The sequence below is a fragment of the Oculina patagonica genome, chromosome 1 (genome assembly GCF_052425735.1).
Source record: "Oculina patagonica isolate OP01 chromosome 1, crgOcupat, whole genome shotgun sequence".
In the NCBI taxonomy this organism is placed as follows: Eukaryota; Metazoa; Cnidaria; class Anthozoa; order Scleractinia; family Oculinidae; genus Oculina; species Oculina patagonica.
The window spans coordinates 17238551-17263137 of record NC_135758.1 but is presented as its reverse complement, the minus strand read 5'-3'; the positions used below and the strand labels follow the sequence as shown (position 1 = coordinate 17263137).

Sequence of the window (24587 nt, the reverse complement as noted above, 5' to 3'; positions counted from 1 at the left end):
ACGTAGCTTTATTCAAAATTACTTTGCTAGTGCACTGAAGCTGTTTAAGTGTTATCACGAGTTACACTTGCTTGCAGTTTTGATCACAAAATAACAAAGTCGGAAAGCCTTTTTCAAATTCTATTACAATTTGCTTTTCCATCAACAATTCACTCAAAATTCGTATGAAGTAAAAACTACTCTGCTTATTTATAAGACCTTTCAAAATAAGAAGAATGGCGTTTTTCTTTTTGAAATATCTTCTTTCTTTTTAGAGATATTTACGTTTTTAAATTATGCAAATGAGCAAAGTGATGACATCACAAATCGTTTCACAAAGAGATAAAGTACTAAATCAAGAATATCTCTAGAAATATTAGATTGGTGTTTTTTAAACTTGGCACCAGAAATGAACATCACAAAAGACACAAAAGGACACCCAATGTGTCGTTGCCATGGCAACAGTTTTGCTACGAAGACCTATGTTAATAAATACGTACATTCACAGTTTTTGCTTAACCAAAAATCGTCCACTCCCAACAAGCTAATGACGAGGGTTTAGGTAATATGGGAACTATTAGTGTTCCGATCACGACCCTCTGTCCCACTGTAAACGGTTGCAAAAGGAGATATTTGGTTTATGACAGAAAGAGACTGAAGCCAAGAGTGTTGCCATGGTTTGCATCCAAATATGAGCCATCTTGCATCTGTGAGGAAGGTCATTACAGATGCCAAGTTTAAAAAATATCACTTTATTGTCAGAGATATCCTTGGTTTTGTGATCTGTCATTTATTGAAACGATTTATGACGTCATCACTGTCCTCATTTGCATAACACAAAAACTTGAATATCTCTTCAACTAAAAAAGATTTTTCTAAACGGAAAACGCCATTCTCCTTTATTCTAAAAGCGTGTCAAATAAGCAGCAGTTAATTTACTCCAAAGGTACTTTTTAAAGTGCCTATGAAGCAAATTAACTTAAAATATCTTGACCTTGGCTTTATAGGCACATTTCATGTATGAGTGAGTATGAGTCACTCATAATTTTAGAATCGTTTTGAGATCCCCGTGATTGTGTCTCGCAACCACTAAACGTCCCTCGAACAGCCTAAAAATGACAATTTTTCTCAAAAAGGTTTTATACGTCCATAAAATTTAAAACCACTGAGTTAGATGAGATAGATGAGAACGTATGTATGTATCGATTTAGTTATCGATCAACGGACCAATTCATAGGCACTTGATAGAGCGGTTTTCACTTGAGTGTCGAAAGTAATTCATTACTACGCTTTGTGATTGGTTTAAAACTCTCGCGCCACTTTCTCGGCCAATCAGAATTAAAACCAAAACCAATCACGACTCGCGCGCGCACGTTTTCCCGCGCTTCGTACCGGCTACATGTATTTGCTTCGAATTTTGATTGGTTCACTGAATTTTCTGTGTCAGTTTGTGATTGGCTAGAGTGATTACATTGGTTTTGGTTTTACGACACTCAATTGAAAACTGCTCTAATGAAGTAGTTTTGCACCTTGACAATGCTTATATTCACATTTATTTTTTTTATTTCTACAGGAAATTATATGTACATCGAGGCGTCTTCCCCTAGAAAACCCGGGGAAAATGCAAAACTTGTGGTCACTGTTCCAATTAATGGACGTCAGTCATGTATTTCACTGTACTATCACATGTATGGGGCATCTGCTGGAACTTTCAATGTCTACAGTGGCAATACCAAAGTGTTTTCCGTGTCAGGAAATCAGGGAAACAACTGGTTAGCTGTGCAAAGAAACTTATATTTGAATGGACTGGTGAGGGAAATAGTGTGTTTCGCAGTTTAATAAAGTAAAGGGATCCTTTACAAGAAAATATAGCTAATTTTTTTTTTACCTATGCTATAAATAGGCTAGACTCTTTTTTAAATATCTGCCGCCTTTTCATGAATTTGTTAAAGGATCTTCTTCACAAAGATGCCCTGTTCTAAGTAAAAAAATTAGTCTACATCGAGCCAAGTGACCGGACCTATAGGTGCGGAGCGTTTCTCAGTTTTTATAGCATGAGGCGGCTCGGAGTATTTTAATTGTTTACTCCTGGATAATAAAACTTTTGACTTAACCACTGGGCTGTAACATGTTTGCAGGTTACATTTGAAGGGATAGTTGGAAGTTCATACACAGGCGATATCGCCATTGATCAAGTGAAGATTACCGAAGGAAGCTGTTCAGGTGAACATATACACATTTTTTCATAACAAAAACTACTGCCGATTGAAGTTGAAAAAATATTTCAAAACGTCAGGCTGAACCCATTCACCTTTACATTTTGTAGCGTGATAAACTGATGTTTTGACCGATCGGCCGATTAGCTAAAGCTACATTTGTGGACAGCAAAGCAAAGAAAATTACCTCTAGGACACAGTCCGACTAAGTCTTCCTACCTTTCCCACCTTCCACTTTTAGCACAGTGTTGTAGAGAAAAATGCAATTATCGCTGCCTTTTTAAAGGAGCCATGTTCTCAGAGTCATCATTTGCGAAATCATCATTTCTGATGTACAAATTAGAGGAAAACTCAAAATAATAGTTTCCTTAGGTAGAAAAATACCAAAAGAGTAGTAATAAACCGAAAATAAACGAGGAAGGTACGATTAAGAAAGGTTAAGACGGATAACGAAAAAAGAACTTGAAAAAATAGGCCAACATTTAAGATGCGCCGCGCCGTCTGTGACAAAAGCTTCATGAATGTCACTGGACTGAAGTAGCAAACTTACGTGATTTTTTATGACATTTACAGAAATTACGGTTCACTGTTATTAAAGAGCTTCTGTTCAATTAATACCCCATTTTTCAGCTTCCTGTAGCTTTGACAGTGGCTTGTGCTTCGGCTGGAGTCAATCTATTTCAGATGTATTTGATTGGACGCTGCACTCTGGCTCCACACCATCCTGGTCAACGGGACCATCGTCAGATCTTAGTGGAGCAGGTGAGTTGCTATTGGTTTTTGTGGAGGGAGGAAAACCGGATAACCCGGGGAAAAACCCTCTGAGCAAGGACGAGAACCAACAACAAACTAGCTCAACCCACATATGACGCCACGTCAAGGAATCAAACCCGGACCACATTGGTGGGATTCGAGCGATCTCACCACTGCGCCTTACCTGCTCCCCCAACTTCAGTCTCAAAGCAGACGGCGGATAGTCAAAGCAGATGCGTTTATTATAGAAGTATTATTTCATGAATTTTACTATTAAGATTAAGACCTAAGGGCTAGGGTCAAAGAATATGTTTCGTCAGCTATACTTTGACATTATACCCTTTCAGGACATGCCATTGATACTGGTAAGGCCAAAATAATTGCCATAAAAAAAAACACTTACAAGTACCTTGTGAAAGAAGCCATTATGATCCGGTTACTAAAGCTGTCCTTGAATAGAAACAGCCAGTTTAAACTGGCAAGAGTTCTTCACACCATCCTTCATGACACCTAGCCTCTTGGGGCCCGGAAAAGAGCTTGCTGATATCTGGTGGATGAAACTTGGTTGAACCGAACAAAATATTCCTGTTTAAGTTTTTTATCATCTTTTACCTTTGTTATATGTTGTTGCTGCTCTGAGTTTCACAATATATACACCTAAAGCCGTGTTGACGTTCCATCCCTTTCATCGTATTCGTTTTGTACATAATGCTGCTGTTGCTGGTAGGCTTTGTAATGCGTTCTTTCACATGTAACAAGAAGCAATAATTATTGTCATTAACGCAAGCAGACGGAATATTTAATTATTTTCTATAGGAAAGTATATGTACATTGAAGCTTCAAGTCAATCACCTGGTGATAATGCCAAGCTTCAGCTTGCAGCACCTGGAAGTAAATCATCTGCGTGCTTGACGTTCTACTATCACATGTATGGAAGAGATATGGGAACTCTGAACGTCTTCAATGGAAATGTCACAATATTTAATATGTCAGGAGATCAAGGAAACTATTGGAGAAAAGTGACAAGGACAGTAAATTTGAGCCACGTTGTAAGTATACTTCTTTTGGTGCATTATTATCTTTATTATAAAATAGTCTTCATAACTTTCTGTGTTTGTATAACGATGCAGTAGTTATATCGTTACAACCATTTTCATATCTCTCTAGACTGGAAAGTGATAAGACAAAAATTGCCCAGGTTGAGAAAGAACTGCAAATATTAAAACTGGCTAAAATTGTTAAATTGATCTAAGTTAAAACTACTTTTTAATAACAACCATGTTTTCAAAGGGTGTTTTATCAAAATTAGGTGTTTTATTAAGAACATTGTTTTTATTGAAGAGTTTTTCCAAAATATTTACCCTTTTTGCCTCGGACACCTCGCTATGACGGACAGTTCACTTGATCAAAAGAGACCAAAATTCATAAAAACTCCATACACCATAATACGGACGCGCTTCCCTGTCCCTTTGGTGTCAGTATTAAAGAGGTTCGGCTGTATTGGCATCAGCTTGATTATATGAATTAATCTGGATCGCGTAAAATTTAAGACTTACAGATTTCGAGTTTTTCTGTTTATTTCTGTCATGGCAATATTAATTTTTTAAAAACGCATTATACAAAACTTTAATCTAAGAAATATAACCAAAGGGACAGGGCCGAGCGTCCGTATTTTGGAGGTGTCCGTCAGTACAGAGGTAGAGTATATGAATTTTGCACTCTTCTGACCATGTGAACTTGCAGTAATAGGGAGGTGTCCGTCAGTACAGAGGTAGAGTATATGAATTTTGCACTCTTCTGACCATGTAAACTTGCAGTAATAGGGAGGTGTCCGTCAGTACAGAGGTAGAGTATATGAATTTTGCACTCTTCTGACCATGTGAACATGCAGTAATAGGGAGGTGTCCGTCAGTACAGAGGTAGAGTATATGAATTTTGCACTCTTCTGACCAAGTGAACTTGCAGTAATAGGGAGGTGTCCGTCAGTACAGAGGTAGAGTATATGAATTTTGCACTCTTCTGACCAAGTAAACTTGCAGTAATAGGGAGGTGTCCGTCAGTACAGAGGTAGAGTATATGAATTTTGTACTCTTCTGACCATGTGAACATGCAGTAATAGGGAGGTGTCCGTCAGTACAGAGGTAGAGTATATGAATTTTGCACTCTTCTGACCAAGTAAACTTGCAGTAATAGGGAGGTGTCCGTCAGTACAGAGGTAGAGTATATGAATTTTGTACTCTTCTGACCATGTGAACATGCAGTAATAGGGAGGTGTCCGTCAGTACAGAGGTAGAGTATATGAATTTTGCACTCTTCTGACCAAGTAAACTTGCAGTAATAGGGAGGTGTCCGTCAGTACACAGGTAGAGTATATGAATTTTGCACTCTTCTGACCAAGTGAACTTGCAGTAATAGGGAGGTGTCCGTCAGTACAGAGGTAGAGTATATGAATTTTGCACTCTTCTGACCATGTGAACTTGCAGTAATAGGGAGGTGTCCGTCAGTACAGAGGTAGAGTATATGAATTTTGCACTCTTCTGACCATGTGAACATGCAGTAATAGGGAGGTGTCCGTCAGTACAGAGGTAGAGTATATGAATTTTGCACTCTTCTGACCAAGTAAACTTGCAGCAATAGGGAGGTGTCCGTCAGTACAGAGGTAGAGTATATGAATTTTGCACTCTTCTGACCAAGTAAACTTGCAGTAATAGGGAGGTGTCCGTCAGTACAGAGGTAGAGTATATGAATTTTGCACTCTTCTGACCAAGTAAACTTGCAGTAATAGGGAAGTGTCCGTCAGTACAGAGGTAAAGTATATGAATTTTGCACTCTTCTGACCAAGTGAACTTGCAGTAATAGGAAGGTGTCCGTCAGTACAGAGGTAGAGTATATGAATTTTGCACTCTTCTGACCAAGTAAACTTGCAGTAATAGGGAGGTGTCCGTCAGTACAGAGGTAGAGTATATGAATTTTGCACTCTTCTGACCAAGTGAACATGCAGTAATAGGGAGGTGTCCGTCAGTACAGAGGTAGAGTATATGAATTTTGCACTCTTCTGACCAAGTAAACTTGCAGTAATAGGGAGGTGTCCGTCAGTACAGAGGTAGAGTATATGAATTTTGCACTCTTCTGACCATGTGAACTTGCAGTAATAGGGAGGTGTCCGTCAGTACAGAGGTAGAGTATATGAATTTTGCACTCTTCTGACCAAGTGAACATGCAGTAATAGGGAGGTGTCCGTCAGTACAGAGGTAGAGTATATGAATTTTGCACTCTTCTGACCAAGTAAACTTGCAGTAATAGGGAGGTGTCCGTCAGTACAGAGGTAGAGTATATGAATTTTGCACTCTTCTGACCAAGTGAACTTGCAGTAATAGGGAGGTGTCCGTCAGTACAGAGGTAGAGTATATGAATTTTGCACTCTTCTGACCAAGTAAACTTGCAGTAATAGGGAGGTGTCCGTCAGTACAGAGGTAGAGTATATGAATTTTGCACTCTTCTGACCAAGTAAACTTGCAGTAATAGGGAGGTGTCCGTCAGTACAGAGGTAGAGTATATGAATTTTGCACTCTTCTGACCATGTGAACATGCAGTAATAGGGAGGTGTCCGTCAGTACAGAGGTAGAGTATATGAATTTTGCACTCTTCTGACCAAGTAAACTTGCAGTAATAGGGAGGTGTCCGTCAGTACAGAGGTAGAGTATATGAATTTTGCACTCTTCTGACCATGTGAACATGCAGTAATAGGGAGGTGTCCGTCAGTACAGAGGTAGAGTATATGAATTTTGCACTCTTCTGACCAAGTAAACTTGCAGTAATAGGGAGGTGTCCGTCAGTACAGAGGTAGAGTATATGAATTTTGCACTCTTCTGACCATGTGAACATGCAGTAATAGGGAGGTGTCCGTCAGTACAGAGGTAGAGTATATGAATTTTGCACTCTTCTGACCATGTGAACATGCAGTAATAGGGAGGTGTCCGTCAGTACAGAGGTAGAGTATATGAATTTTGCACTCTTCTGACCAAGTAAACTTGCAGTAATAGGGAGGTGTCCGTCAGTACAGAGGTAGAGTATATGAATTTTGCACTCTTCTGACCATGTGAACATGCAGTAATAGGGAGGTGTCCGTCAGTACAGAGGTAGAGTATATGAATTTTGCACTCTTCTGACCAAGTAAACTTGCAGTAATAGGGAGGTGTCCGTCAGTACAGAGGTAGAGTATATGAATTTTGCACTCTTCTGACCATGTGAACATGCAGTAATAGGGAGGTGTCCGTCAGTACAGAGGTAGAGTATATGAATTTTGCACTCTTCTGACCAGGTAAACTTGCAGTAATAGGGAGGTGTCCGTCAGTACAGAGGTAGAGTATATGAATTTTGCACTCTTCTGACAAGTGAACTTGCAGTAATAGGGAGGTGTCCGTCAGTACAGAGGTAGAGTATATGAATTTTGCACTCTTCTGACCAAGTAAACTTGCAGTAATAGGGAGGTGTCCGTCAGTACAGAGGTAGAGTATATGAATTTTGCACTCTTCTGACCATGTGAACTTGCAGTAATAGGGAGGTGTCCGTCAGTACAGAGGTAGAGTATATGAATTTTGCACTCTTCTGACCAAGTAAACTTGCAGTAACAGGGAGGTGTCCGTCAGTACAGAGGTAGAGTATATGAATTTTGCACTCTTCTGACCAAGTAAACTTGCAGTAATAGGGAGGTGTCCGTCAGTACAGAGGTAGAGTATATGAATTTTGCACTCTTCTGACCAGGTAAACTTGCAGCAATAGGGAGGTGTCCGTCAGTACAGAGGTAGAGTATATGAATTTTGCACTCTTCTGACCAAGTAAACTTGCAGTAATAGGGAGGTGTCCGTCAGTACAGAGGTAGAGTATATGAATTTTGCACTCTTCTGACCATGTGAACATGCAGTAATAGGGAGGTGTCCGTCAGTACAGAGGTAGAGTATATGAATTTTGCACTCTTCTGACCATGTGAACATGCAGTAATAGGGAGGTGTCCGTCAGTACAGAGGTAGAGTATATGAATTTTACACTCTTCTGACCAAGTAAACTTGCAGTAATAGGGAGGTGTCCGTCAGTACAGAGGTAGAGTATATGAATTTTGCACTCTTCTGACCAAGTAAACTTGCAGTAATAGGGAGGTGTCTGTATCGCAGAGGTGTCTGTAAGGAGAGGATTAACTGTAATTGTTATATCGATCCGATTAAGGGAAGACTGTTTTAAAATGTTAAGGATGGTCGGGCAAAAAACTGTCTCGAGAAACCTTAAGCTAATCACTGTTGTTCGTTAACTTAGGCGTATTACTTAAGTACTCAGTAAGTGATATTGGATTTTGGTAAAGTGAAGTAATGTAAGCAATAATAATTAAAGAAGTAGTAACAGTATGTTTAAAATTTTCCTAGTTGACATTCGAGGGAATAGTAGGATCATCTTTCGAAAGTGACATTGCTATTGATAACGTCACAGTTAGTGAAGGAGACTGTCCAGGTAAGGCTAATCATTTAGAACAGTCGTCGTTTGACATGCTTGACTTCTGGGCTACTTCCAAAAGCGAAGTAGAAGTGCTTTCATTGTTTCAGTCGAAAAACAAAACGAGCAGATTCTGTCAAAGCGTTTACCCAAGATCTTCAAACAAAACAATAACTTGGGACATGAAAAAATTTTTAGGTTTCGTGGAGAACAAATAATTTTTCATGATTCTTTCGCAATTTAAACGCTGCTTGTCCAGATATTCAGCTCAAAGAAACAAACGGATTTTTAAAATTGAATTAGGAAAATTTGTTATTGTGTACGGCGTTTCCGGGTTTCAACACAGACGCACGGAATTCAGTATATAGCGATGATGTCATTCTTAACAACAGGTTGATTGGCAGCATTTTGACACTGTATCCAGGTTCCGCTATGAGGACATAGGAACATGCCGGCTTACTTGAATCCCCCCTCCCCCGTTGTAATACCAGTGTGCGTACTTATTCTTCTTCGCTCTAACCGTAGCATAAGGCTTCCCATGCAGCTTTCCATCGGACCCGATTTTATACTCTCCCATGACATCTCCAAGTCCTCATATTCTTGCTGGACAGTCCACCTCCATTACTATTTTGGTCTGCCTTCTCCTGGCCCTTTGAGGGTTCCACTCAAGGAACAGGCGGGTGATGTTGTATCAGGTTTCCTTGTTCGTATATTCTGTGTCCCGATTCGGGTACGGTATTTTGGGGGACAATAGCTCCGACCTTGAGGGCGTCATAGTTTGTGTTTGGGTGGGTAAAAGTTACTTCCCCTTCCATTCCTAGTGGACCGTCCGGGGCAGGTGTAGCTGCAGTGTTAGTTTCTGTAATCATCTTTATCCACTCAACGGGTGGCTGGCCCGGAGAGCTTCATGTACGCCTATTTGCCTCAGGAATCGTTAGAGTGTTTCCACCCACCTTCCGACCTAAGTACACCCTACACCACGAAGAGGCACCTCCGAGGAAATGAGGACTGTGAGATCCCTGGGCGCTCCGACTTCCGTAGGGGAAGTACTATTGGCGATCTATAAATAAGCAACATGACGCGTGTTTTAATTTCCATTTTGGTCACTTTAGTCGCTGTCTCTTGCGACTTTGACAGCGGACTTTGTGGTGGCTGGCGACAGTCTAACTCAGATGTCTTTAACTGGACACGTCATACAGGATCAACACCATCTTTCAGTACAGGTCCAGATGGTGATCATACCAGTGGATTAGGTAACAGAAATGTTCATCATTCCCTTAGACTTTTATGGTTTGTTGAATATGTTTTGTTTTCAATGCAAATTTAAACGCCATATCAGGTGATAAAAAGGAAGAATGCGTTGTGCTTCAGTGTTGTAGCCAGAATAAAATTCTTACCGAGGCAATATAAGAAAAAAAACACTTTCGTGTTTAAAGTGTGATCTTATTATTATTTTTGCACAGCCTCTTACAAGAACCTGAAAAATAATAAATAAATAAATTTTAACGAGGCAAGTGCCTCGGTTCGCTAGTTACTAGTTACGGCCGTGGCTTTTTTTTAAACAAATATTTGTTATGCTTTCGGAAAGTCGGTTAATATGTTTTCTTACGTTTCCAGGGAGCTACATGTACATCGAGACGTCTTGGCCCCGAGTCGCCGGTGATAACGCAAAGCTTGAGCTCGCTGTATCTGGAAATGGAGAACTGTCTTGTCTTGAGTTCTATTATCACATGTATGGAGACACTATGGGAACTCTTACTGTCTTTAGCGGAAATGTGGTAGTGTTTAACATGTCAGGCAACCATGGGAAATCCTGGATTAAAGCAGAGATAACCATTCATTTGAATAACACTGTAAGTTTTAATTGATAGATGTATTATTTGCCTGTAAAATCGCTCAAAAGATCTTATTGTTATATTACTTGCTTGAAATCAATTAACAAATATACACTAGAAACAGGACAATACTAAGCGTTTCTAACCGGCACACAACGTGTTGTACATTTGAATTTTTCGGCTCGTAAGACGCACTTACATAAAAAATCATGAATAAAATAAACAAAACGAACTGAGACAGACAGACCAAAACAAAACAAAGCAGAACTAAACAAGTCACAACAAAACAACTTCTACTACCTAGTAGTTGGGGGTAACGATGTTACTTTGCTTGCTCTACGTGTAACGAAGCAGTACATATTTTCAGCAAGTCTTCAACGACTCCGATATGTTGGTGTAAGTTTTTGTCTGGTTGTTTTGATTGTGGAAATTTTGTAGCTGTCGTTGTTCAGTTGTTACTGTTGTTGCTAATTCTGTTACTTACTGCCCGCCACACGTTTGTTCATAATTTAGGACATGTAAAATAAACTTTTCTATCTTCTTATGAATTTAATCTAGGTGACATTTGAAGGAATAACAGGGTGGTCTTATACGAGTGACTTAGCCATCGATGATGTCTCGATTAACAATGGGAGCTGCCAGGGGCACACTGCAACTGCAACGTTTCCCAGAACATCCACATTTGCGCCTTCATTGGCTTCAAGTCCATCGCTGCTAAAGCCTTCTCTAGAGACATCGGCATTTAATCCGTCCACAGTTAAGCTTTCCTCGTCTCCTAGTGCATTGGCGTTTAATCCGTCCACTGCCATGCCTTCGTCCTCCGTCTCATCGACGTTTAAGCCTTCCACTGTCAAACCCTTACTATATTCAGGGCCATCGATTTTTAAGCCTTCCCTTTTGAGTATTTCATCCAGTCACAAGTCTTCCTTGCCTTCATCTGTTTTATCAGGTATTGCTTGTTATCCATTCAGTTGAAAACCTTTATTCTTATGATTTTACAACCGGTTTACCTAGCTACAACACGCTTGATGCATAGTATTAAGTGTCACACGTATCCTTGTTGCAGTAATTTTGGGCAAAAGTCTCATCGATAACACTACAAGGTCGAAATAGTATTTGTAACTTCATAATTAACGTGTTTATTTTTAGTATTTTCACAGCCGTTTTATTTTCTTATTTTTTTTATCAACTAGACAATACCTTTGAACCAACTACTTCCAAATCCACTCTTATACCAAGAACACCATCAATAGAAGAAACACAAAATTCAGTTGTGCTGGAAGTTCAAGACCTAGATATAAAAGAGGTACTTTTTTCAGTTATTTTTAAAGGAGCTACGTCACAGTAAATGTCGCAGATTTTTGGTCTAAACTGTTCTAAAATTAGGGGTAGGCAACTTAAACCATAAAAAACCATTATCTTTGAACATCTTAAGGAGGATGTAACCTAAATTTGCGGATAGAAATCAAACTACGGCTATAAATATCGAATTTTTGAAAAGACGCGAAAAAACTTGAAAAGTTTACTATCCGAGCCATCCGCAGCCAAATACGCTCGTTAACAGTTTCAGTGCTCTAATATAGCAATTTTTAATAAAAATGGACTATTACTTTTTAGGTTTCCTGCGACACAAATATACATTTTGGCTGTTCAAAAATCTGGTCGAAAATCCGTGGCAAAGCACCTTTAACTGTTCGAAACATTAATTATTATTAAATATAAACCAAAGCTGGGAGTTTTGGTATTATTCTTAAGGGAACATTCTTCTTTATGAAGCAGGGGGACCTGGTTTGTGATCACAAATAATTACCATCGAGTGTTGTGCAAAAATTCGACCAGAATGCTAAAAATTGCGTTTACGAGGTTCTCAAAATCTAAATTGTCCCTGGAGGGCATGCCCTTCATCATTTCAACGTACTCTGGTTTAAAAGATTTGGGAATGAAACCTTGCTATTTTACGGCATGTTCTCGTGTTGTATTCTTAAGCAAGAAATATTATATTTGGTAACTTTCTGGAATCTACTAGAATCTATCCCAACGTAACATTTTTCAAATTGTGCAAAGTCACAACATTGTCTGACTTTATCTAGAACTCATCTGGCATCAATTTTAATTAGAGATTGCGATTTTAAGATGCGAAACTCATAACTCAGAATCCCAGTCATATGACTTCAAAATCTCATTTTGCTGAAACGCGAAGAAGACATTTGAGCAGAGCCGTCTACTGAAGATACTAAACTCAGGCAGAAACACGCAGTTGTAATTGAATGGCTCAACGCACCGTCCCCCTCCTCCTCCTCCTCCTCTTCATCAAGGGTGGAAGGGTTGGGGTCAAAACGTAACGTTAGGAGATGGTCCAACAACCGAGAAACCTTCAAGCACAACTACTTATAACGTCACCAATCTAAGTGGCCAGTGACTGTGTTCTATTAACTACATGCATTTACAAAGATATATTAATACCACCCAGAATTGTAGAATAGCGGAAAACTTCCTTAAGGATTTTATCCCCTTTGGTCTGTTGCCAAGAGGTCAAATTCAGTGGTGAAAAGATTGCAGATTTTGAGTGAATTCGTGAATCACAAATTAACATGTCAAGTTTTTACCCAATAACGTTGATAGAGCTTGACGCTTGATTTGACATTAAAATTCTCAGAGCATGACAGAGATTGCAATACATTATTTTAACAAGAAACACGTGATATTTTTATAAATGTTTCAAAAACATCATATAGTTAACATTTGAAAAATTCACGCGTGATTTAATTATTTATTCCAAATTGCACTCGAAATCATGTTATCACTGATACGTATAATCTTGTTAATATGATCGTTTTTTGTGCTTGATTAGTGGAACGAACAAATGGAAGTTGACTTTAAAAGAGTAGTTGCCAGGGTGGCTACCGATTACTGTGCCGCTGACAGAACCCGATGTCTATTGACTACAACAAGGTAAACGGCCATTCGACCTGAATATTTCCATACTTACCACACAAATAAAAAGGGATCCGCGCACTGTTCTCTGATCAGCTGTTTGTGGATTGTAATCTAAGTGATTATCACCACTTATTCAGTTGATGGTTCAGTTGTTGCCCCCGTTTCTGTTTTTCTTCTTCTTTTATTTAATTTGTGAATAATTATCTATTTTTAAAATAAGAAAAAGAAAGAAAAGGACACACTGAGAGGCTTGAGACACTTGAGCTTATTCTTGAAGCTCTCCCACAAAAAGATAAATAACAAATGTATTAAAAACAAAAATATACCTTAAATACTCCTCCGCCCTAATCAATACAGTGAAACCTCGATATAACGAAGGGCCAAGGGACTGGCAAAATTTGTTTGCTATAACGAGGTTTCGTTATATCGAGGTACTTTCTCATTCATTTTACTATTACTGGAGCGAAGAATGTTGTTCGTTATATCGAGGACTTCGCTACATAGAGGTTCGTTAAATCGAGGTTCGACTTTACCGGTTTTGTGCTGATACAATCTTAATTTTATGGGAAACAACATTGAATCGTTCTAAGATATTTCAGGAGTGTTTCAATAATTATGTATCTGATTATAGCTTCGAACTAACTTTAGTGTCTATTTTTGCTAAACCTTTTATTTTTCAGTTATCATTTTGTTTTTTGTTTGTACCTTTTACAGTTCCCGTCGTACAAGTTCAACTAACAAAATGGAATTTACAAGCGAAATGGTTCACATTCTTCCAGGCTATCCAAAGAAGTCACCTGAAGATCCTCTTATAACCTTGTTGGCTTTTTATTTGCACCTTCCCCAAGGATTCTCGGAAAATGTACTCCGCAATGACGTCCTTAAAGCCATCGTGGAGAATGATGTGTCGAGTATTGAAGAATCTTTGCGCGGTACCATCTTACTTTTAAGAGTTCACCCTTCATCCTCAATAGAATCAGCAGAAGAAAGTGATGAGGAATCACAACCAACAACTTCTATCATAGGAGGTTCTGTGGGTGGTGTTTTATTGTTGGTTATTATTAGCGCTCTTGTGTTGGCTTTCAAGAAAAGTAACAGGTAAGAAACAAAGAGAGGAAAACGAGTTGCATGCATTTTTCTTTGTCATGCAACATCTCGATCTACTTATATTATGTTTGCTGCTGATTAACATCTGATTAACATCTTTTTGTAGTTATTTCATTTTATTTATTTATTTTTATTACATTTTATTTATTTATTTATTTATTTATTTATTTCTAATAGTAGTACACGTTTCGGTGTTTTCATGTCATCATTATCAAAAGTGAAATGTAAAAAAAAAAATAACATGAAAATATTTATACAAAAATAAAAGTGTAGAAGAGAAGCGGTCACACCAATGCAGTTAACTATAGTTAGTTCTGATTAGCTTTTAAATACTTTAGAATTTAAATTAGTTCATGACAGCCCTTGTTGTTGATCCGTGTCTTGTTGGTCCTCTTTTTTTCTATTTTTGCACGGCATCTCGGCGTTGAAGAAAATAAAATGAAGTAACGATGCTACACGCTGAAGAATTCAAGCTTTTTTTTGCTAACATTGGTGATATGTAATTTCTTGGCATGTTGTTTTTCTTTTTTTCCTTCCCTCCACGCTTTGTTTTGCATATTTATGTTCATCTCGCACGTGCGAAAAGAATTGTCGCATTCTGATTGGTTTTTCGTTTGTAAACTTAAGACTAACCCATGAACCTTGCTTGGGTATAACTATAGTTAGTCTGTATTGTTTTGGATCAGCGAGGCGTAAATTTTCTAACTATAGTTAGGGTGAACAGAGAAGCGGTTACATTACCGAAATAGCTAACTGTAGTTAACGCTGTCTTAACTATAGTTAGTAGTCTAGATGTGACCGCAGCCATTATGTAATAAAGCATGATTTGCGCGTATTTAAACAAAAAGTTTCGTGCGCATGGAGTCCGCTTGAGTGTTTAGTTGCGCTCTTTTCTTTCGAATGAATAACATTTTTAAGATTTTAAAAGCACTCGAGCTCGCTTCGGCATTTCTTAAGTATTGTGAAGTTCTCTATTTCATTTTATTTATTTTCTTATTGCAATTGTGAACGTCAAGTTTATCTCAGTATTATTAAATAGCGAAGCATTATATGAAGCTTTCGTTTTGGGATCATTATCGAGCATATTTCCCTTCTTTGGTGGCAAGTTTTCACCACCTACCAACACGAGAGCAGAGCCTGCTGTTGTTCCACATCAGATGTCTTGGCTCCATAGGCGTACGGGCCGGGGGGGGGGCCTGGGGGGCTGCAACCCCCCCCCCCCCCATTTTGGGCAACTCATGCAGATTTTTTGGCCAGCAAGAGAAATTTGAACAAAGCCAGTTTTAAAAGAAGTTTTTATATTTTTTTTGGAAAAGATAGATATTTTCTATTTTAACCTGAAGTCGGCGTGGTAAAGCGAGTTAAATTGACACGAGATAGTGGTTGCCTAGCACGTGATGAATTTCTGGTTATTAGTGAAGGGGATCATATGTTGATATACATATTTGTATTTTTTTATTGTTGGGCACTGTACTGCAAATATCTGTCACAGTGAAACACCTGATAAAGTAAGCTTTTTCCGCGTTGATTAATCGTACAAAATCGACTGCGAGATTCTGGAAGCCGAGCAGAAAATGTACGCGAAGTTTTCGTCGTGTGCGCGGATTAGGCTACATGACTGTTTCAGAAATGCTGGAGACAATGCACGAGAATGATCTATTTGATATGTTTCCAGAGTTTCCTAAAGTGGTATATATCCTTGCAGTAATACCTGCTACATCGTGTTCTGCAGAACGATCATTCGGTGCGTTTCGCAGATTGAAAACTTATCTCAGCAGCACCTGATGGGGCAGCAACGTGTCAGTAACATCGCATTGGAAGGGCATATGCCAACTCTGTAGTCAACAATGACATGGATCGTATCATTGATATCTTCGGCCGTCGAAATGGCAGAGACAGCTATTTCTTTTAACGTGTTTTATGAGCTCATAGAAAGATTCATATGTAAGAATATTTTCACTAATTATATGACTAGCTCCGTGAGTGGTCAAGATGAAACGAATCCCATGCACTGATTGGCTACCCGAGCGGTCAAGGTGGAGCCATCTTGACCGCTCGGGATCGCCCGCTGTGTTCCCGCAAGCGAAAAAACTTTTCAGTTCTGTCGACGCTACTACAAAAACAGTGCCTTAGCAAGGGGAGGAGCTGGGGGGCCCGTGCCCCCCCCCCCCCCTCATTTTTTTTCCAAAAAGTAAAAACAGACCTGTATAAAATGTTGAAAATAAAATTTTATCTCCCGAGGGGTTTGAAACAATAACATTTGTACTTCTTTTCATTTTTTAACGTACGTAGGTTGATGCACAACAATATTAAACAGTTTAATAACAACGAACTTACTATGATGACTCTGAAAAGTGAACCATTTGCTGGTTTCAAGATACAGAGACAGTCGGTTTTCTATTTTGTAATTGACGTTGCAAGTGTTATACTCTCTTCTAAGTGCATTGGTTTGCTGAGACAGTGTAGGGAATAAATAATTCGCGATATGCTCTTGGAGAACGCTGGAAATGGCATTTCGAAGCCTCTAGATTTCAAAATTTTCTGGGGGGCATGACGCCAGACCCCCTAGTGGCTCGCGCCTCCGGCGCTCGCGTGCCCCCCACTTATTTTACCCTTGCTACAGCACTGAAAAAGCTTTTCCGTCGTAAACTTGAGCTATGAAACCGTTTTCCAAAACAACACAAATATTTTCTGCTGTTTCTAGCGAAAGAGAGTCCGATTACAAAGAAATAGGTCTTAAAGCGAACGAGAACAAACTAATTAAACAACAAATGTTAACGAGTTTCGTGAATTTTATTTGCCACAGCAACCAGCTATCAATGCAAAAATTGAAACGCAAAGCGCCTTGAAGACATGATATCGGTTTTGTTCGGCGGAAAGGGAGAGAAGTCAGTGACATACCTGAAAAATAAAGAATTCGGCAAACTTGTCGTTTGTGTAAATCGTGATGCAAGAAAGCGGTCGGCACGGCGAACTAGGAACTGTAAGCTTTTAAAACATCTTTTCACCGAAGCCTCTAACGCTCACGTCGAATAAGGTCGGGTCGAACATTTAAATCGATGATGTAGGAAAGTTCAAGCTCTTCCCGTGAATTTCTAAGTCCCAAACGCTTTCAACAATTACAATTTCAATATTCAGCTCGTGTCCCCGTGACGGCAGGTTTGCACCACTAAAGCGCCAGAAGCGAGCAAATACTCTGCAAAACGTCCGATAATCAAAAGCTGGCGGCCAGATGAAATGGACATTCTTGTTTTAAGGCTTCAAACTCAACGTTGATTTGCAATTTTACGATTTCAATATCCTTTTGAGGGTTAAAAAGAGGCGAATTTCGCTGTTGTCGTGTCGTTTTACTTCGTCTCGATTCATTCAAGAATTTGACAGTCACTCATTAAACTTTTAAACCAATGAAGTTATTTTAGCGTGCGCCATAAAATGTGCATGCAACTGGCTTCCTTTTCAGTACTCGAAAAAAGTCATATAATAAATCCTTTATTGACCAAGCTTGTTCGGTCAAGAAGGCAGAATATCGGCCTCGTTATTTTTTTTTTGCGTGTTTATGGACGCAAAAAAAAAAAAACTTGGTCAATATCCAGCCGTCTTGACCTCACGCTTGGTCAATAACCCATATTTCATATGTAGGCCTATGTTAGTGCATGTTATCATATGACCCGTACGGACCCGCGCGCAATTTCCTTGGAAAACCATATGAAAAAAAGTCCCGTATGAGGGCCGTACGCCTCGCTCTAGCAGGGCCGGAAAAAGCCGTACGGCCCTACTAGAAAAGCGTACGGCCCCACTACTGCCGCGAGATGCCTGAATTGCATGGAACCAGTTGAATCCACGGCTTTGAATTCAGATGAACGATAGTTAAGATTTTTCTAAAAAGCAAAGAATGTCCAACATGTTTATTAAAACTTTACTATCTAGAAAGCGATGTAGTTTGCAGCCGCAAAAATTAAAACGAAACATGTTTAAACTTGGCAAATGATGAAGAAATACTCCTGACAACAATAAAATCGAAATAAAAGCCGTCAAAAAACAACATAATCGGACAAAGACGTATCCTGGTTTGTAGTCATGATAAACATTGAAGAAAAAATGCACAGCGAAGTAAACTCAAATTTCTCTTTCTGCTGCGTAAATTTTTAAATCACAACAAACAAAAATGCGAGTACATGTAAGTTCTTACGTTTACGACTAACCTGATCAATGACACAGTTTTCCGCTTGTTTTCACGAAGCATTTTAAGCACAATTGGGACAACAACTGTAATGCATGCGCAGAGCTCAACATCGTCGAAGAACTAACGAATTCAAAGACTAAGAAGCAACAGCAGACTCGGGGGTGGAAGAGGAATAACGGAATAAGAATAATGGTAATTTTTTAGCTGGAATAATGGAATAATGGCTTTATTTTTCTAGGAATAATGGAATAACGAGTTTTGGAGGGAATAATGGAATAATGGAATAACGATTTTATTTTAAAATAATAAATGATAGTACAATTGTGCCATGTCCAGTGGTGAGTTTAAAATGATTGAAAATGAAGCGAAGAGCCGATATAACAGCATAAAACAGTTTTATTCCGTTTTGCGATTTTGCAAACCACTGCGTGGTGAGTGTGAGAACACTGTACCCTATGATCGCAGTCTTCCATTCAGGCCCATAGCCATGTGCTCGCTCGTCGACGCTCGCGTCATCACACAAGACTCAGAACAAGACTCGACAAGACCACGGCCGGATCAAGGTTGTTCAATTCAAAAGGTCAGTCCTATTGTCTTTCTAAACAATGGAAATAGTTATAAAAGAATGAACACTTCTAAGACATCTTATTTCACATTTCTCATTGCTGGAGAGAATTTCTATATCTGTGGACCGTTCGCAATGCGGCTGTTTTTCTCCAAGATATTGAATTGAAGCTTGCGGCAGTCGCTTTGCATTGCTGACTTCGATTAGTTTCAGTGACTTTTAAAAGGCATTGTCGTTCTTTCTAAATATTCTTCCATTAAATCGGTACCTTACTTGTCACTCAATTTTTGGTTTTTTTGATACTAGCCTGCTGATGTATGCTAGAGTATGTTTGTAATTTGATTTTTGGTGGGAATGGGCATTTGATTTTAGATGATTTTTTTATTTTTTGTGCGATATGAATGGCTTGATTTTATATATTTGCTAAAACGGTTTTTATACTTGTTAAAACGGAGGCTGTGATATGTCCATTTGTCCTCGGAGCGATTCCTGGTATATCCTCCCTAACGATTCTTTCGAAACAATGTTTTTGTACGCACCGCAACAGTGGCTTTTGGTTGACGCAAGTATTCTCGTTGAGTTGTGTTCAGATCGTCAAGATTCTGCTAAGTCTCACTTTCAGGTCAAAAATAACATTTTCGCGGCAGAAACAAATAAGAATTATCATGCTGATCTTAATTACTTGGATGTTAAAAATATGATTTAAATAATTCGAAGATTATTTAACAAAAGCCTATAAAAAGTACAGATAATAGTGATAATAGTTTAGTGAGCTCACTAAGAGAATAGTTATCGGTATAGATTGATAAAGAAAAAAACACGCATGTCTGCACTCAGTAAGCCTGTCATTCTCGTCAGGGGCACAGTGACAGACCAGTTAGAGAGTTCATGCATGATTATGAGGACGAACGTAGGGTGAAAGCGCGCGCGGGGAGACGTTATATTAATCTCGGTATCCGTTCTGTTCTGTAACGAACTGTTCAACGAAAACCCAACCCAGGGTGAATCTCTCTAACCACGTTTCAAACTTTGCCGGTGTTTATGGTCGAAGTGTTCGCCAGAATTCTGTTCGGGAAAAAACGAAGGAGGAGACATGCCATCTTCCCTACGAGGTGTCGTTCCGTCTTCAAGCTGAAAAATCGGGAACAGTAGTCCATACCCAGTCGATTGCCACCGATGGTGGAGGTGGCATTGTAGAGGAAGGTGATGACAGGGATGATGTTCTAGGAGTGCGTCAAAGTTTAATAATGCCTTATAACGTGCTGTTTTCGAAAGGTGATGTAGTGGCTGTCAGGCATGCTAGAAAAAGGGAACAGTGGGGATTTTTCCTGGCATTGTTGAACAAAGACCTAGTTGTAAAGCAAAGATCATCCGTTGACATTGTTTTCCTAGATGGAGCTATGGATATCACATGGCTTGAGAATTCGTCTTCAGATGACATATTTTTCTTTCGCGAAGGAAATAGGGACACGCATAATTCGCCATACACCGTCATTGACAAAGTTGACGTAGGATTAGGTGAAGATGATCAAGGGAGATTTTACATCATTTGCCAGGCAGACGTGGACAGACTCGAGAGGCAGTTGAAAGGAGGTCCAGATAGCGACGTCGCTTCAGAATCATCCGATGATGAAGAAAACGGTGAGCCCGAGTCATTCGAACCAAGAGTTTCTGTAACAACTAGAAGTGGTCGCTTGACCTCGAGACTGAGGCTTTGTTGAGTATTTATTCAAAGTTTCTCGTGACAGTGTACATTACTTGTGCATTGATGAAATGGCAACACCAGGTCAGTCGAGAATACAGTATGAAACAAATGAGAATGGTCGTGGTGATGATTGTTGCGATCGGTAGAGTTTCAGTTATTTGACTTTAATTTATCGGATCTATAGGTTTCTTTATCCACTCAGTTTTCGGTGGCTCGTCAAGATATGTACTGTGGAATGGTTTTTAAGGCTACTCAGTATTTTACGATTGAAGTTGTTAGCCGATTTTTTTTGTCATGCAATTGCTATAATAGGATCAAAGGAAAGGTTTTGTATACTGTTTTGACTTTTATATCACGTTAACACGATACACGACGTCAATAGTCTGACTCCAGATTTGCCTAAGAGAGAGGCTGATAAGGACGACTATTCAGCTTGAGAACCGTTAGATGCTAATGCGGTAGACGGCAACGACACGAAAAGTTAGTTACAAGTGCATGGGTTTTTACTGGTTTAATTTCTGACGATCAATGTTTAGATTTTGTCCTCGACTGTTGTTATGTTATCTACTTCATTGTGGCCGAAATCGCCGGATTCGAAACTAATATAAGCATTAACCTGTAGAGCGGAATCGTGTCTTTTTGATGTTCACAGCTAAGTTATACTGAAGAACGACGATTTATTGTTACCTAGTGGTTATAAATGGAACGCAGTCTTGTTTAAATCCTAAAAAAATAACTGGAAAACAGTTAAAGGTAGAAGTTTGCCATATAATCGAATAAAAGCTACTGTTTTTGATATTCTTGAGTTTAAAATTAGCATAATCCAGATAACTTCAAGAATACTGCAGACGACTGTCAGTTAAACGAAGGTAAGTTAAGCTTATTTTTGCGGAATAAATAGACTTTGTCGAACGGAATTATGATCTTTTCGTGCCTGGAATAATGGAATAACGGAAATTTTTGAGTCGGAATAATGGAATAATCAACATCACATTATTCCTCTTCCACCCCCGAAGCAGACGTTTATGAATCCTACGATCCGTGGTAAACAAAACAACTTGAAGTCGAAGGGAAACGAAGCGAAACAAATATGCCAGCCAGTACAATCCCTTTCCAAGTCTTTATCATAGCTAAAGATCTAATGTTGTTTTTAACATCCAAAATCCTTCTTGGTGGAAAATTAATTAATCCTCAGTCTCGTTCAAACCAGTTGTGAATTTCGGCTCAGAAGAAACGTCGCTAAATTGTTCAATCAGGATCAGATTCAGTCTTCGCTGAGAGACGAGCACGACTAGCCGAAACGTCGTGCAAATTCTTTGTTGTAGTCCTTCATAAACGTTTCCTTTGAAATTTCTACTAACTGCAGTCATGTACGAGGAGTTAAGTCGGATTTAAATCTTCTTGGAATGGAGCTAAAACTCCACATCGCAGTTCAAATGCACTTTACTGGCTTCCCAAACAAATTACGAGCTACTATTGGCTTTTCAAAATGCGCGCGAAACGGGCCGCCGCGTCTGCATCTACGAAAGAAAAACAAAAAAAATTCAGTGGTCATATGATAAAATGCTTATTGACTGAGTTAGGTCGGGCCGGACGGGAAAATATTTGGCTCTCGGTCAGGACGCACGGACCTCGCTGCGCTCGGTCCGTACGTCCTGACCTCGAGCCAAATATTTTCCCGTCCGGCCCTCCCACTCAGTCAATAAGTACATAGTATGACCCTCGTTTCTTTTCGACTGTTTCGAAAAAAATTGGGCAATTTGTGAAATGTTTTTGGGCAAATGGTTCACCGCCCCCCTGGCAAAAAAATTGCCCGTACGCCTATGCTCGGCTCGATTGGTCAAATTGTCGATGGGTCAACCTCCAGTCCCTCAGCAACCTTGTGTGACCACACAGGTTACCATGGAAAGTTGCGTTAACTCAGGAGTAAGCAGATGTGCATGATTTACTATTTCGAAAACCACAGACAATCAACACCCGTTAGCTGCTTTGCGTAATTGTGTAGACACTGCAGTTCATGACTACATTATTTTTGTTCATTCCTGTGTTCCAGGTAATTTTTAAAAGTTTTTAAGTTAACATACCTACTTTTGTTTTCCTAAGATTCATTAACCGACGTGCAAAGAAGGCCGACATTGGTAACAAGAACAATGCTTTCTTCGACAATGCTTACTTCATCAATTCTAAAGAGGAAGCCATTGAAATGAAGTGTGGTGAAAGTACTTACTCATCCAGTAAAGTACCTGACATCAAACCCGAGGAGCACTGTTACGCGACAATCAATGACCTGCGTGTATCTACAAATCACTCGGCAGTGGTCCTCAAGTTTCCAGGAGCCTATATTAACAGAGAAGAACAGTGAGGGCATTCCTACCTATAACTACCCACTACTCTAAAGTGAAGTTGCTGAATGTATATAGCAATCACTCAATAATAGTCCTTAAGTTTTCAGAAGCCTTAACTGAGAGAACAAGTGAGGTTGTTGCTGCCAAGTGAGGACCCAAACGGTCAGAACAAGAGAAAGAACGAGGCAGGTGCGGATACGCACGTCAATGTGGTTGATGTTTAACAACACAACCCACACCACCAGCAGTTGTTTTATGTTCACCTATTAGAAAAAGGAACAATAGTGTCAGTCAATTTATCTTTTTGTTCCATTAACGAACCTCTGGATACGTGTTACGAAAAAACCTTGTAAGATCGGCCATTTCACAACAAGAGAGACTTTGACTGAACCAAATGTTTCAATCTCGTTGCATTGAAATTGCACTAAATATATTTGGTGGCAGCAGCAATACTCTGTTTTATCCCTTTCAGGTAGATTGCATTCTTGACTCTTTTTATACAGTTTTAAAAGTAATCTTTTAAGAAAATGGGTAACTTATCATGACACGAAAAATTAGTGTTAGTAACGAATATTTTTTAAAATTATAATGGATAATATTATAGAAGGGTACGAGGAGTGGATATCTTTGAGGTAGAACCGCATTAACCGAGTACTCGGAATTGACTTGAACTCTTTCTCTGGTGGACACGTCTTGAATTTTGTCAGGTGTGTACCATCCGGTTCCCAAATCCTGACCGCTCTCTCCAGGTATAAGCAGCATGTAACCGTTAATTGAGTTAGTCACCAGTGTCAAAATTATTTAGGTCATTTAAGACAGTAGCTTTGTTATTGCTGTAACCGTATTGTTTTCCAAAATAAAATGAAAATATACCCTTGTATGATGTCTACAACAGTTACTTGAATAGCATCAGTCATCCGAGTCAACGTAGCTATAACATTTTTTTTGGTGCTTGGATCCACTGTACACGTGCATCTAGTACATTATATGTCTATAGGTTAGCCTGCGAGCAGGCTCACCTTGGGGCACGCGCGAATATACCTTGGGGCAAGCGCGAGTGGCGAGCGTAGCGATAAGGCGGGGGAGTGATGCCAATAAAGTGAGCCTGCTTTGATCTCTGTAAATATTTCATTTCTGCTTTGCCTGAGCAAAGTGAAATACCATTGGCCGAAAGGCGAGAAAGGTGAGAAAATTGTCAATCTGTTTCGTTTGATGAGGTGCGATCAGATCCCCACGGAGTCGTTCAGTTTGCCGCGGGTTGTCGCAAATCAGGCGTCAACAAACAACAATAATAGAGAGAGAGTCGAGTGCGTGTATTTCTAAGTTTCAGCGAAGTTCTAGTCTGTTTCTGCTTTATATTTTAACTTAAAAAGGAGCACGATACGCTGTTAAAAGTTTTTTGATAGTGTGATCGTCCGGGTGAGAGTAGTTCTGAGAAGAACTGTTGTTGGTGACTTTTCACCAACAACTCCTGGGTT

The 24587-nt window shown here is 39.3% G+C and overlaps 1 protein-coding gene across 1 annotated transcript in view; it reads left to right on the top strand.

Moving 5' to 3' along the window:
• Positions 1-23892, top strand: part of LOC144636776 (MAM and LDL-receptor class A domain-containing protein 2-like) — a 53796-nt gene extending 29904 nt beyond the window's left edge. Inside the window, exons 16-27 of the mRNA XM_078495978.1 lie at positions 1553-1788; positions 2118-2202; positions 2826-2957; positions 3765-3997; positions 8366-8450; positions 9545-9685; positions 10050-10285; positions 10826-11216; positions 11461-11573; positions 13119-13219; positions 13919-14302; positions 22868-23892. Coding sequence (XP_078352104.1) covers positions 1553-1788; positions 2118-2202; positions 2826-2957; positions 3765-3997; positions 8366-8450; positions 9545-9685; positions 10050-10285; positions 10826-11216; positions 11461-11573; positions 13119-13219; positions 13919-14302; positions 22868-23126 — 2396 coding nt within the window. The 3' untranslated portion in view covers positions 23127-23892. The remainder of the gene's footprint in view (positions 1-1552; positions 1789-2117; positions 2203-2825; positions 2958-3764; positions 3998-8365; positions 8451-9544; positions 9686-10049; positions 10286-10825; positions 11217-11460; positions 11574-13118; positions 13220-13918; positions 14303-22867) is intronic.
• The last annotated feature ends 695 nt before the right edge of the window (positions 23893-24587 follow it).